Below are 14,679 nucleotides of genomic sequence, written 5' to 3'. Positions count from 1 at the left end.
TTGAAGAGATAAACTCTGGTGAGAAAAATAAAAGTACATATTAGGCTAAAATATCTGCAAACCTAAAATAAAATAAAATAACCTATTTTCATAGATTCGGTCGCTCCTTTGCTGCTGGAGAAATGTTGGTCGACTGTCTCCCAAGATACAACAATGAGATGAGCACGGCAGTAGCACGGCTACAGTGATCAACGAACTGTAGCCTTACCTTATTCTATCACTGAAAATAGGTTCGAAATATGCAGGGAAAAGATCTTGAAATATCTGAAATTTTAGTTTGTATATCTTTTCCTGCAAATTATTTGGTTTTAAAGAAAATTCAAAAATTAAAAGAACTTTTAGAAATTTTGACTAATGGAGCTAATAACATCTGTGAATTAAGGAGTCATTAACTTTTGAATTAAATGAGTCATTAACCTCAATTTAATATTTGTCCTTTTAATTCCAAGCAGAATTTGGAGAGATAAACTTTGGTGAGAAAAATAAAATTACATATTAGGCCAAAATATCTGTGACCCTGACAAGTTTAGTTTCACACCCCCTCTTGTGCTTGAAAGAAATCATTAATTTAGTCATTTAATAACTACAAAGTTGGTTTATATATATAAACATATTCCACATTTGATATCTAATGAATGTGGGGCTAAGCTTTCCATTTTCCTCAACATAATTCACAAGTGACTTACTTTGAGCATCAATTTCTCATTCATCATTCGACCATTTTGAGCATAAAATGTACCGTTATAAAGGTCTCATGAGGTAGAATATAAAACTATAATTTTATGATTTAAATCTCCACATTTACTAATCAAGAATATGCCTCAAAGCTTCCAAAATTCTATTTTTTCCAACAGGCAATGAATAGTTTTAAACATTGTATCATTCTAAAAAGAACATATATTATAAAAACCTATAATAAGATTAATGTAAAAATAAAATAAAATTAGAGAGACGTTTGGTTTTGGTGAAATGAGAGGAAAGAATAAAATAAATAAAATTTTGTTTTGTGCAAAATGAATGAAAAACAAAGGTCTAATTTTGATTTTAATCCACCTATTATGCTGCAAATTTGAATTTAATCAGTTTTCTACACATTATAAATGTTTACATGCAGTGTTATCAATTTCAACATAGAAATAATAATATTATAAGAGTTGAGGTCTCGTTAATAATTTTTAAAAAAGGGTAAAAGACCATAGTTAGGTCTAATTTGCCCCACAGCCCTAAACTATTCAAAAAAAATTATAATTATTTTATTTTTAACTTCAAGAGTCTAGTCTTTTATTTGGCGGATTTAAAAAATCAAAATCTAATTGATAATTTTTTAAAATTTGAAAATAAAACTTTGAATATTAACATACTGCATATTCAAAATTAACAAAAAGTGCTAGGACTTGTTCGGAATTGGAGTTGGAGTTCTTTTTCAGTCCCTAAATAACATGAATTCAGATCTTGTCATCCCTACCTCCCTCTACAAGTTAACCAAAATTCATTAATAATATCATCCATTCAAGTTTTAACATTTAAGTCAGAACTATAAATAAAAACAAAAAAGACAACAAATAACAAGGACACCAAGTCAGGTCAAATTAGAGCAAGGACATAGAGGGACTAAAACCAGAATTAGACCAGAAAAAGAAACAAAGGGACAGCCGCCGAGTGAGCCGACCGACAAAACGGGGTTGGCAAAAGGCGCCGAGGTTTCGGTGGGGACATCCCTATTCCCTACTGTAACACGTATAACGCCACCTGTTACTAATGTACCAAATGCACGTTGTTTTTAAATTATATATTTGTTTGTTATCAGTCCCTGTACTTTTCTCCATATTTGAATTTAATCTCTTTCCTTTTAGTTCCATCAATTTAATCCTCTACTATTTTGATGTCCAATTGATAGTCATTAAGTTGAACTATTTGACATTTAGAAAAAAAAGTTACTGAAGATAATAACTTTATAATTTTAATATTTGATTTGCTCATTTAGTCTAGTAATCCAATGTATCCGAAGTCGTGTTTGAAGAATTAATTCTTGATATTGAAAAGTAAAGAGATGAAATTTCAAATAATGTAAAAAGCATAGGGATTGAGAGAAAAATTAAACCTTATTATTATAATTATTTTTCAGTTTATAAATAATTTGTTGAAATAATAAAATATTTAGTTAGCCTTCCCTTCCATTACCTTGACCTTCTCTGCTTCCCCTCAGAACTTTTTATTTTATTTTATTTTTTATTTTTTATTATATTTTTTGTTTTGTTTTTCATGAAAACAGCGTAGAGGATCCATCATTCATTTTCCCGGAAATACTGGAACCAATGCCCCCTTCCGTTTAACTGTTAATCTTATTCACGATTTCCCCCACACCATATATCTACGTTTTTTTTTCTTTTTCTTTTTCACTTAAAAAACCGTATATTCCTTCTTCTTTTTTTCAAATAATTTCGATTCAATTTGGTTTCTTCGCTTCAATGCTCCAGATTTTTTAAATTTTGAATTCAACCCCCCGAAGAAAACCCAAGAATTCAAAGGTCAAAGGGAGGAGACTGATTAGATTAGGGTAAAAGAAAATTGGGATTTTTTTGTTTTTTTTTAAAAAAAAAAAGGGAAAACGGGGGAAATGCTGATGGAAAGGGAGAGGCGGAATGGCATCAATACAATTGAACAGTACAGTTACGATACGAATGGCCATTACAGTCATTTTTGCAATGATTATAGTCTATTAGAGAAGGATAAGATTCAAAATTTACCCTCTTCAACGATACCGTCTGCCGGTTTCATTGAACATCCCGTTTCCCGCTTCGATACCCTCGCCGGCGTCGCCATCAAGTACGGCGTTGAGGTAACCATGTTCGTCCTTTCATTTCTTTTCTTGCATTCGAAATTCAGGATTCTCAAATAAATTTTCTTTTGGGGCCGTGTTTTATTAGGAATTAAATCTATAATTTATGTCATCATTGGTAAATGACAAAATTATTGTTGTTGAAATAATTCAGGTAGCTGACATAAAAAGGATGAATGGACTGGTTACAGATCTTCAAATGTTTGCTCTTAAGACACTCCAGATCCCTTTACCAGGGCGGCATCCACCATCACCTTGCTTGTCAAATGATTCCACCACACCAGGGTATTATGTTTTTTCTTTGTTACTTGTTTATGAACTTTACCTTAAATTTTTTAACTCTCTTTGCTCCCTCATTAAGATGGTTGCATACAATATAATATGTTTTTTTTTTTCGTATTTTTCGCCTGCAATTCTGAAATGTTTTGTCAAGAAATCGAAAAAAACTCAAGGGGGATTATGGGTTTGTTTTAACAGTCAGTAAATCATGTGTTCTTACGATTATGAGTTATGACTTGAATTGTTATTTTGGGGTTTGGGGATAACTTAACCTATTGATGCTCTTGTTTCTTATGTTGTAATGTAGTAAGAATCTTAAGCTAGTTCATTTTGATAATAAAGTAATTAGGTGCATTCTTGCTTATTACCCCTTAAGTTATGAACTTCTCTTCACTCCATTAAGATGGTTGCATACAACATAATATGTCTTTTTGGTATTTTCTGCCTACCTAACTTAGCCTGCAAATGGGAAAGTTTTCGTCAACTTGAGGGGGAAGATTGGTTTGTTTTAAGAGTGGGTAAATCTTGCTTTATAGTCATGCCCTCTTTTGATTATGACTTGAATGGTCATTTTCAGGTTTTCGGTAACTTAACCTATTGGCGCACTTGTTATTTGTTACTTATGTTGTAATGTAGTACGAGTCTTAGGTGTATTCTTGCTTATTACATCTTACTAATTCTCATCTTAGAGAAATATTAAACACATTATCGTAATATTGCCTAACTATTTGTGTAAACAACATTTAAGGATTTATTAAATCTTTTCCTCTCCAACTACCATTGCTGTTCATAATAGTTCTGTAGTTTTTCAAGGTATTTTACCTTCATGTGTGGATTGATGGGGGATGCTTCCTCATCCAACAATATTTGCTCACTCAAACAAACTGCAATTTGCATGTAAACATTACTGTCTGTATCTTGATTGGATGTTGATGCTCATTCGAATTCGAAACATAGGATTTACAAAAAAAAAAAATTCCTTTGCTTAGCATTATCTTTGGTGTTGGGTTGTTCTACTGGTACCATCCATGACTAATGAAAGGTTTTGCTAATAGAAGTGGTACTGTAGAAATGGCATGGAAAAGGCTTTACTTTTTGCCTATGAGCCTCAACAATGGTTACAGAGGGTTTTCTGGTCTGTCATGTCGTTTTATTCTGCCGATGACAGCAGTAGTTTAAGAGCTTTGCATCAGCTAAACGATTTCTCTCACCTTTAAAATCCTGCGAGATGCTTGTCTGATCTCTGTATTCCCTTATTTTAATCAGTTGTTTCAGTTGAGCTCATGATTGGTTTAACTCTCAGCAGGCAAAGCAGTGCCAATGAATCCCCAGCAAAAAATTTGTCAGTCGATTGGCTCGACTCGTTCCAGTCTTTGAGATTGAAGAGTCCTCGAAGGGTCTCCCCGGCAATGAGCTCATTACAAGGGTACTATGGCCTTAAACCAACAGAAAAAAAGACCATGCCCGAAGGTTTTGAAATGGCACTATACAGGAAGGGTGAAGCTGATTATTTGGAAGATGGTCTGTTCCTTAAACCCTCATCTTCCAACCCTCTTTCGATGCTTAAACGGAAGTCTAGAAGTGTAGCTAATGGATTTTACGATGAGAATGGTGAAATCCTGGTAGATATCATGTCTGCAGGAGAGGGCAAAGAAGGCGAACCTGATAATAAATCCAATGAGAAACTTATTAGAAGACGGCAGAAATCCGAGGCCGACTTTACTGCCCGCCTATTGAAGGAAGATAACACTGGCAACGTAGGGTTTCCAGCGATAACCGCGAAACAGCTGGCACTGAGATCAAAAGCAGGAAGCCGGATGAATTCCGCGGCAGTCGATGGGTTCAATGTGGCAACAATGATTTTAGGAGAAGAATGCACGGTCAATGGATATGGGGAAGTGAGGAAATCATCGAGCACATCTTGTTTGCACGATCATCAGGAAAACAGCAGCAATATTGGTAGTAGTAGTTTGTCATCGCTGTGGCCGGCAGCGTCAAAATGGAGCTTGAAGCCTGATTTGCAAGCACTTTCAACTGCAGGCATCAAGAGACCTATTCTTGATGGGTTTACGAAACCCATGCCCGCTCGTAAAAACAAAGCGGCGCTTGATTAGCGTAGCGTTTAAAACTTAAATGCCATTTTTCTTTACTACAACCTTGAACCAACTGCTACATGCTAGCCTTTTGAGGAGTACATATTATAGAAAGAACTAAGGAAAGGAAAAGAAAGGCCTTATAAAGAGCGTCAAAAAGGAAAAAGAAAAACAGTTAATGAATTGAAATTTAAATAATAATTTAATTTTTTTATTGTTTTCAATTCAGTATTTTCTTCTTATTCCATTAGTTGAATTTCTAAATGGCTGTTATCACTCAAATAAATTTTTGATTGGATGAAAATTGACGATGACACAGAAAAAGCTTAGGAGAGAAGAAAAGTAATTCTCTTTTAAGATGTATGATCTACTTCTTGGATAATTATTTTGAGCAATTTACCAATAAAAGTATTTTTTTTTAAATTATCGAAATGGACCCATTTTTTAATTATTTATCGAAATGGTCCTTTTTCCGGGAAATTGCATCCACGTCAGCGCGATGTCAGGGTACGCGTTAGGAAATCGCGTCCACGTCAGCGCGAGATGCTGACGTGGACCCGATTTCGACCTGCGCGTGAACAGTACCCAACAGTCAAAAAAATAAAATACCGGGCCCATTTCGATAAATTTTAAAAATATAGGGTTTTTTTGGTATTTTGAAAAAATAAATTTTGAATCTTTTAGTGCTTGTATTTATTTTTTTAATCAATTAACTCTTCAATATTACATCAATAGCAACAAGTACAAAAAATATTCAAAATTGTTACCAACAAGATTTGAACCAAGATACTAAAAGAAAAGAACAAGCATCTTAACCAACTAAACTAAACTAATTAATTGACAAATTATAGAAATACTGTTATTATCTTAATTATATTACTTACGTTCTAACGATTTATCGAAGCTATTCCATACACGTGTCAAATCAGAAAAAATAATACAACAATTCTGTAAAAAAAATCCGGTGTTTACTTCAAATAAATAAGGAAAATAATGATTTGAATGTTTCAAAATTTAATTTTAAACCGAAAAAATCAAAATTTAGGGGCAAAAAAGGATCTTCGGCCAACCGCCTTCAGCCGTTTGTCAGCACGTAGATCTCGAAAAGTTATTCGAAATCAAAAAAAAAAATCGTCTCAATCGGACAACCGAGCGAAAAGTTATGGCCTTTTAAAGTTTTCCAAGCTAAAAAATATAAACTGTTCATCCACGTCAGAAAATCGCGTCCTCGTAGGCGCGATTTGTGTCCACGTAAGCAAAGCGTGCTGACGTAAACGCGATGTTCTGACACGTCCCCTGACATCGCGCTGACGTGAACGCGATTTCGGGAAAAATGGCCCATTTCGGTAAATAATAAAATACCAAACCTATTTCGGTAAATTTTAAAAAAATAAGACTTTTTTTTGGTATTTTTTGAAAATTATCACAGGAAATAAAGTTGTCCAGCTGGTCATGGCAGAAAAAGTTTTAAAGGCTTAAATTAAATCATAAATTTTGGGAACTGAAAAAACAATTTTATCATTATATTTATTTATAATTTCATAATTTTCAAAAGGACTCATAAGCAGTTTTTTTCATTTAAGGGAGGCCACTCAATGGAAAGAAAATCACGTATGAACCTCCCAATCTCAGCTCCGGGGACCTCTACTTCATTACCCATTAAGCTCAGATTGTCTCAAATCAAAAACCTTATTTATTATTTCTAATATCACAATATTTATTTTTATAATTAAATTTAAATAAAAATTGGATTTTTGCCCATCACATTGGGATCCATGTGGGGAAAGCCTTAACAAGTACAAGAACCTCCAAAATTATCCGACCACTGTTTAGCCACTAAAGGCTTAAAGGCTCTCACCACCACAGTAAGAACCTCCACCTTTTCATCAACAACTCTAAATTTAAATGTTTAGAATTCTTTCAAAAGAAGAGCCTTTTGAAATTCAATGAATGTCTAAAATTAGCAGATAATGGTTTAAAACTTGGGTCTGAAGAATTTCCAAGCCAAAGGTCCAGATAGAACTAGACAGCACAAGAACAGACATTTAGGCTTTAGCTATAAAACTATATGAAACCTGAGGAAAAAGAATCATCATGAAGCTTCATATTTCTTTTGTATAGAGCCTAAATAGGAACAAAGAAAATAAAAACAACAATACAACAACGAGAATCTTGTTAGCATTTATGATTGAATTTATTTTCAGAATCGAGACCAACAAATGTTTTAATCCTGTGGAAAGAATTCTTATTTTTTCACCCAAGATAACCCCTTTTCATGACAAAAAGCATATCAAGCCCATCCATCTAATGAATATACATTTCCACTTAAGTGCACATGATTCTCAAACAAAAACCTTTGCAAGCAAAACTTTATATATGCATCTCATCTGATCTTGTAAAAGTACTGATTGCAATAGTAACTGATTAGCCCCCTAAATTCTCTCAATTCCAGAAGCATAACATTAATCAACAGCCGAAAAACTGCTAGGAAAAGAACAGTTAAGACAATGAAATCAGATGAAAGAGCTTACCAGCTCCGATCCTAATTGGAACCTTTGTCTTTGCTGTCTTTGTCGTCTTGGTTATCTTTGGTTTCATTAGCAACAGCATCGGTGACCAGAGCCATTGGCCTTCGATCAATAACTTCATCAATTAACCCAAACTCTTTAGCTTCTTCGGGGGTCATGAAATAATCCCTATCCATATTCTTCTGAATCACATCGACTGATTGCCCCGTGTGCTTGGAATACAAAGCGTTCAATGCATCCCAAACACGAACGATCTGCTTAGTGTGAATGGTCAAGTCTTTAGCCTGTCCACTGTATCCACCAGAAGGCTGATGAATCATGATGGTGGCATTGGGGAGGGACCGCCTTTCACCCTTGGCACCTGCAGCTAAAAGGAGAGAAGCCATAGATGCAGCTTGCCCCATACAGATTGTGTTGATTGGAGACTTTATGTATTGCATGGTATCATAAATTGCAAGGCCTGTATAAAAATGAATAGGTACAATTATGATTTAAGTCCCTCTGCTGAAATTTGAAGTTAATCTTTTTAGTTTATTTTGACATAATTTAGTCCTCTACTTTTAGTAAGCCAACATTAACAACACCTTTAGTCGCATTCAAGTAATGACACATTTTTTTTGGTTCGGTCACAGTCATGGCATATGAAAATCCAATCAACTACGTTCAACAAATAATAAGTTTAATCATAAGTTTAACAAATAATAGGTTTACAAGTCCTCCCGAATGCTTAAAAGCTATTTTTTAAAGAAACTCATGTCAATCACTTTCACAGTAACAATTGTGTTATCAATTTCGACATAAGCATCAAAATATGCCAACCTAAAGTAGAAAGTTGAAATTACCATTAGACGATTAATAAATTTATATTCAGCTGAAACCATTTAAAAGAAAATGGCAATTAAAGTGTTGTCAATTTGAACTCATTAAGGATCAAAATTATAGCAAATTAAAGTAAAAGATTTAAATCTAAATGTCAGCATAGTAAAGGGACTAAAACTCCAATTAAACCAAAACAGTGTCACTATGGTTGTTGAGAAATGAGAACAGCGCAGAATTGGGTATTTTTCGAAATTGAAAACTGAAAAAAAAATGCAAAGTACCTGCAGTGACTTGGCCGCCGGGAGAGTTAAGGTACATATGGATGGGCTTGGAAGGGTTTTCGGATTCGAGGAAGAGGAGCTGGGCAACGACAACATGGGCAGTGTCGTCGTTGATGGATCCATTTATGCAGACGATCCTTTCCTTGAGGAGACGAGAGAATATGTCGTAAGCTCTCTCGCCACGCGAAGAGTGCTCGATCACCATAGGTATTAGGCTGTATTTCCGGTGGACGGAAGGCGATAAGGAGGCCATGATAGCGGAAGAAATGAGGCGTTTGGTGCTTGAAATAAGGGCCCTCATGGTTGCAGATCTCTGGGTAAGGGTTTCGGAGAAGGGGGGAATATGGGATAGAATCTTGGAATTGGAGGATGTATTAGCAAACTACTTTTGTGAGCGAGACTCACAAAGGATCCTTCTTTCTGGACTATACTTCAAGGTGACGTTGTAAGATCCTGCTCCTTGATCCAGACAACCGATTTTCGGTTTAGTAGATATAAAATAAAACAAAATTAAGAAAAATAATAAACATAATAATTTCATCTATAAATTCTATAACAACAAAACTAAATATTTAAACAAACTTAAATCCATCTCTTCAATCAGATGGTTTTTAACCCTTTTTTATTTGATTCAACTAATTTTTTAATGATTAAATCCATCTTCATTTCTTCGATTTTATGATACCAACAAGTTCAATTATCAACCATGCTTCAAGTCTCTCTCTATTGTTTATTTCTGTTTTTTATGGGTAAATTATGCTTTTAAGGCTCGAGCTCGTGGACTAATTTTAACAAATATAGAACATAGAAAAATTACATTAAAAAGAGAGAGAGAGAAATATTGGGAGAAGTAGAAGAGAATAAAAAATAAAAAATTACGATGATATAAATTAACCTATAATTTCTGTTTGAAATGATAATTTAACGTGTCACGTCGACTTACCGTTACACCGTTAACGACAATTAACGGCTCAATGACTAAAATATAAATAATTAAAATGTAACCTAAATAAATTAAAATGACTATTATAATAATTTTCCTCATTTTGATAGCTAAATATCAATTTAATCAAAATCTAAAACCCTACTAAACCCAATTTGATTTACCATAAGTTGGAATAATTAAAACTTGGAATAATTTAAAAATATAATAGATTGGAAAGCCGAACTTAAATTTAAAATCTCAAAATTAACCAACAACTATTATCACAAATCTAAAACTGATTCGATCTAGTAAAAAATTTAGAAAACCTATTGATCTGATCCAAATAAAGTAGGACACAATCATCTCAGCTCGTTTTGACATCAACTCAATCTAATCAACATTCAAGTCTAACTAAATTCACACACATATATTATTAAATCTCTTTAAAGCACAAATTCAAATAGATTTAGGTATGCAAGAGCAGTAAAGTAAAGAGACTAGAATCATCGGAATATGAGTACCCAAAAAGTATTGGATCGAAAAGACGGCCAAGACAGAGTTAAGTGTACTAGAGAAGCGTATGTCTTGACCTACTAAATATCATGCAATCTAAAAAATGAATAATGTAACATGCAAGCGACAGATACTTTATCCATGTCAAATGCATGATCCCAATTATACGAAGCTTGGGATCATAGAGCCGACAAAATTAGTAATATTATCCGTGAACGTATTGAGCAATATAATAGAAAAGTAAAGATTGTAAATACTGGTACTTCAAGTGGGCAACGTCATTGCTCGTATTCATGGTCTTGATAAAGTAATGGCAGGTGAATTAGTAGAATTTGAAGAGAGTACTATAGGCAATGCCCTAAATTTGGAATCAAATAATGTTGGTGTTGTATTAATGGGTGACGATTTGATGATACAAGAGGGAAGTTCTGTAAAAGCAACAAGAAAATTTTACTCAGATACCAATGAGGGAGGCTTATTTGGGTCGTGTTATAAATGCCCTGGCTAAGCCTATTGACGGTCAGGGTGAAATTTCAGCTTCTGAATCTCGGTTAATTGAATCTTCTGCCCCAGGTATTATTTCGAGACATTCCGTTTATGAGCCTCTTCAAACAGGCCTTATTGCTATTGATTCGATGAAGTTTCTTCGTTAAGGGCGTTGACCTACAAGATCTCAAGGAAGTGATGCGAGCTAACAAGATATTGATATAACAAACCAATGACAATTGCTATCGATGAGTGTGACCGATGCCATTAACCTTAAAAAACACAATATCCTCTTAAAAACAACATTAGAATACTAATACCAAACTTAACAAAACTCCATTCTGCGTTAAGTTCCAAGTAAAAACCCATAACATAAAATTTGACATGAATATCATCACATCTAGAAAAGTGATGTTCCCTTCCCCTTCTTGTCTCCACCAATTTCAAAGTGCTTGCACCTCTGCCACCAAAAAGAACAACCAAAAAGTTAGCTCATGAAACAACATGGATAGCCACAAAAATAACACAGTAAAGGGGGTTCTCACTGCACCAACCTTGATCGGATGCTGTGAGACATGCTTGCAACCCTGGCATTGCAGCCTTAGCACAATCTTCTTGGTGGTCTTTGCCTGTTCAACGGATACATGGTCATATATATATATGCAACGGCTTGGACTCTCGAGAAAATAGCACTAATCGAATTGACAAAATGGACAGAATATGCAGCATGAGACTCTTGATCTTTTTCAAGAGTATGTCTAACATCCATTCAAGGAATAAATGACAAGTGACACAAAAATTTACCTTCTTGTGGAAGACTGGTTTGGTCTGACCACCATAACCTGATTGTTTGCGATCGTAACGTCGCTTCCCTTGAGCAGCCAAACTATCCTTACCCTTCTTATACTGTGTAACCTTGTGCAAAGTGTGCTTCCTGCACTCCTTGCTCTTGCAATAAGTCTTCTTCGTCTTAGGTACGTTCACCTGCAATACCGATTCACAACTAGCTCAAAACAAAAGAAAATTGTTATAAATTTAGCAACCATTCCCTCAAATGTAAACCTAGATTACACTTCATTGACAGCACGAAGAAAACAGCACCACCATGACCAAAATTTACCCTTTGTAATCTCATCAAACCCTAGGCTACTAATTCATCAAAATAGAACAAACTCTGCACCTTCACTGGTGATTTCTTGAATATAAGTACCATTAAACGTATAAAATTAAAAACTGAAGTAGCAAACCCTAAAAGTTGTGGAATATATTAAACCAGAAGCAGATAGGCGAAAAAAAATCAGCATAGATTCCTGGAAAAAGGGAACATAAAGGGAAAAAAATCCCAAGTCCTACATCCCACTACACAAATGTTCTCATACAATAATAACCATAAGCAGGAACAACATATTCTATTAAAACATTTTGTAAGGGAGAATTAAAACCAGATTCAAAATAAGCTCAAAAGACAAATGAGACCAATCAAAGAAGAGAAAGAATTAGGCAGAGAAAGAGAGAGTACCATGGTTGCGGCTGGTGAGAGATGACCCGAGCTCTGTTTCGGTGTAAATGGTGAAGTAGGAAGCAGCCAATTGAAGATTTTAACCTAACTAGGGTTTTTAAATGGCTCCCTTTTTAGGGTTGGGTTTTGGGCTTAAAAAAAATAACGTGAATTATACCTTTGAATTAGGCGAGTGGGATTTGTTTTAGGGTTTAGTTAATTATAATTTTTTAAATAAATTATTTTAGTTTGGATTAGTTTTTAAGTTTGAATAATTTTGAGTTTAGTTAATTTAGTGTGAGGTTTAGATTTTTTTAATTTGGATTATTATAGGTTTTATATTGAGTATTGGTTCCAAACCTTTCAACTTTTATTTACTTCGAGTTCAAATTAATTGGGTTTTTGTGATTGCACGTTATAGCCATTTTGAGTTTAAATTGCTTTGAATTTATGTTAACTATAGAATTTGGATTGGATGAGTTTGGGATATTGAATATTTATGATTAAATCGGATTGCGCTAAGTTTTGAGTTCAAATTGATTAAGATTTTTCGAGTTGGAGAATACGATTAACTCTTTTCGACTTAAAATTTAGGTATAGGTACAAGCTAAACTCAATTTGACTTTAAAAAAAACAAATTTAAATTAATTAGTTCAAGTTAGTTTCCGAGTTATTCGAGTTTGAGCTCATCTAGAAACTTAGGGTGAGTTGGATGGGGGATTTACCTGCGGTTAATGAAAAAACAACGGTAATGATGTGATTAGATACTGTAGCTTGAGACAAAAAGTAAGCTACCGCACTGTCCATCTAAACCCACACTTAGTCAATTTAGCTCAGACAAATTTATGCTGATCGACTCAATTTGAGTTTTATTTCACTTAATTCAATTCACAAATTTTTAAAATTGAATTTGGTTAATATAATAAGACTATTCAACTTGAATAACTTTTCAATTCGATTGAATGTTCACTTCTCTAAGTCGAGTCCAATGTGAATGCACCAATAAGTGTATCATTTTTCTCTTGAAATTAATATGTGCTCGTATTGATTTATTTTCGATGTACCATTTTAATTATCAATAATTTTAAATATTTATAAATGTCGAATTTAAATATAAAATACTCATTATAAATTTCACAAACAAAATCTTATACAATACACATTCTTGAAGTTTGTAAATATTTTGTCCTTTTCTTTCCCTTCTTTTGTTTGTTTTATAAGTTATTTAATTTTATTAATATTAAATAATTTTAAAGTTAAAGTTGCTAATTTTAATGGTTAAACTTTTTATCATTTATTATTATAAGGTAAAAAGAAATTAGAGTGCTTTTTTAATACATTATTTATGCACTTATTGATACATAATGTTTCATTCTATATTTTTAGAATTGGGTATGACCGATATAAAATGGATTTTTAAACATGTATGAAAATTTTAAATATTTTTTTACCTTTTATTTTCTTTCTTTTGTTTGTTTTATAAGTTAGTTACTTGTTTTACTATTTAATAATTTTTCTACAAAATTTTTAAATTGGGACAAATAACCAATAAAAGCCCCTTTATTTTTAAAATTATCGAAATGGGCCAGGTTCTGAATTAATTACCGAAATGGACCATTTCCCCCTAAAACGCGTCCACATCAGCGCGTTGTCGGGGGATAAAGCAGGAAAACGCTTCTTTAAGGAAGCACTTTTCCCGTTTTATAATTAATTTAATTAAGAAACCCTAAACCTTAAACCCTTATTTATTTAATTTTTTCCTTAAAACCCTAAAATCTAAAAACTCAAAACCCCAAAACCCTAACTCTGATTGCAAAAAACCCTAAATCCTAAAAAACCTCAAGGAAGCGTTTTCTATCCACGTGGACAAAACGCTTTCTTGAAGAAGCGTTTTTCGTCCACGTGGACAAAGTGCTTCATTGAGGAAGCGTTTTCCTGCTTTATCCCCTGACAATGTGCTGACGTGGACGCGTTTTAGGGGGAAATGGTCCATTTCGATAATTAATTCAGAACCTGGCCCATTTCGATAATTTTAAAAATAAAAGAGCTTTTATTGGTTATTTACTCGTTAAATTGACTGTTAAAATTTTTATTATTTAACTTTTAACATTATTCATGCACTCAATTGATGTTCAATGTTTGAATCAGTATGTCAAGAATAGGGTAGAACCAACCATTCTAACCACTACAAACTGATTTTTAAGAAAGTTAATTATTCTGTTTTTTTTTACTAAAACAGACTGCTCCAAACATGCTTCAAATCTATGTATTAGAATTTAGTCTTTAGTTGATGTACAATTTAGTTAAAATATGCTCTAAATTCTTGTACATTTCGTGTATTTAAAATTAGTTCTTTTATTTTTATATTTTACAAAATTAGATTCAATTGTTAATAACGTTAAAGTTTTCCTATATAAA

The 14,679-nt window shown here is 33.4% G+C and overlaps 3 protein-coding genes and 1 pseudogene across 4 annotated transcripts; 2 read left to right on the top strand and 2 right to left on the bottom strand.

Moving 5' to 3' along the window:
- Window positions 1-2,159: 2,159 nt before the first annotated feature.
- On the top strand, window positions 2,160-5,435 carry LOC105782419 (uncharacterized). 2 transcript variants are annotated; one of them, XM_012607145.2, is made up of 3 exons: window positions 2,160-2,839; window positions 2,994-3,124; window positions 4,425-5,435. In XM_012607145.2, exons 1-3 carry the CDS (start codon window positions 2,618-2,620, stop codon window positions 5,230-5,232), a joined length of 1,161 nt encoding a protein of 386 aa, XP_012462599.1. In that variant the 5' UTR covers window positions 2,160-2,617; the 3' UTR covers window positions 5,233-5,435. The 2 variants fall into 2 exon arrangements, with proteins under 2 accessions (XP_012462599.1, XP_012462598.1); XM_012607144.2 differs by having other exon boundaries at window positions 2,161-2,839; window positions 4,422-5,435.
- Window positions 5,436-7,367: 1,932 nt separating this feature from the next.
- On the bottom strand, window positions 7,368-9,340 carry LOC105782420 (ATP-dependent Clp protease proteolytic subunit 2, mitochondrial). Its single transcript, XM_012607147.2, has 2 exons — window positions 8,840-9,340; window positions 7,368-8,199 (listed from the first exon to the last, which is right to left on the bottom strand). Exons 1-2 carry the CDS (start codon window positions 9,138-9,140, stop codon window positions 7,754-7,756), a joined length of 747 nt encoding a protein of 248 aa, XP_012462601.1. The 5' UTR covers window positions 9,141-9,340; the 3' UTR covers window positions 7,368-7,753.
- On the top strand, window positions 9,139-10,930 carry LOC128036113 (ATP synthase subunit alpha, chloroplastic-like; annotated as a pseudogene).
- Window positions 10,931-11,002: 72 nt separating this feature from the next.
- LOC105782423 (60S ribosomal protein L44) lies at window positions 11,003-12,443 on the bottom strand. The gene is made up of 4 exons (XM_012607153.2): window positions 12,283-12,443; window positions 11,568-11,747; window positions 11,318-11,392; window positions 11,003-11,223 (listed from the first exon to the last, which is right to left on the bottom strand). The coding sequence occupies exons 1-4, from the start codon at window positions 12,283-12,285 to the stop codon at window positions 11,164-11,166; spliced, it is 318 nt and encodes a 105-aa protein (XP_012462607.1). The 5' UTR covers window positions 12,286-12,443; the 3' UTR covers window positions 11,003-11,163.
- Between the last annotated feature and the right edge of the window lie 2,236 nt (window positions 12,444-14,679).

This window comes from Gossypium raimondii, chromosome 13 (genome assembly GCF_025698545.1).
Source record: "Gossypium raimondii isolate GPD5lz chromosome 13, ASM2569854v1, whole genome shotgun sequence".
Lineage (NCBI taxonomy): Eukaryota > Viridiplantae > Streptophyta > Magnoliopsida > Malvales > Malvaceae > Gossypium > Gossypium raimondii.
Note: the sequence above shows the minus strand (reverse complement) of the source record. Positions and strands in the feature narration are given on the sequence as shown.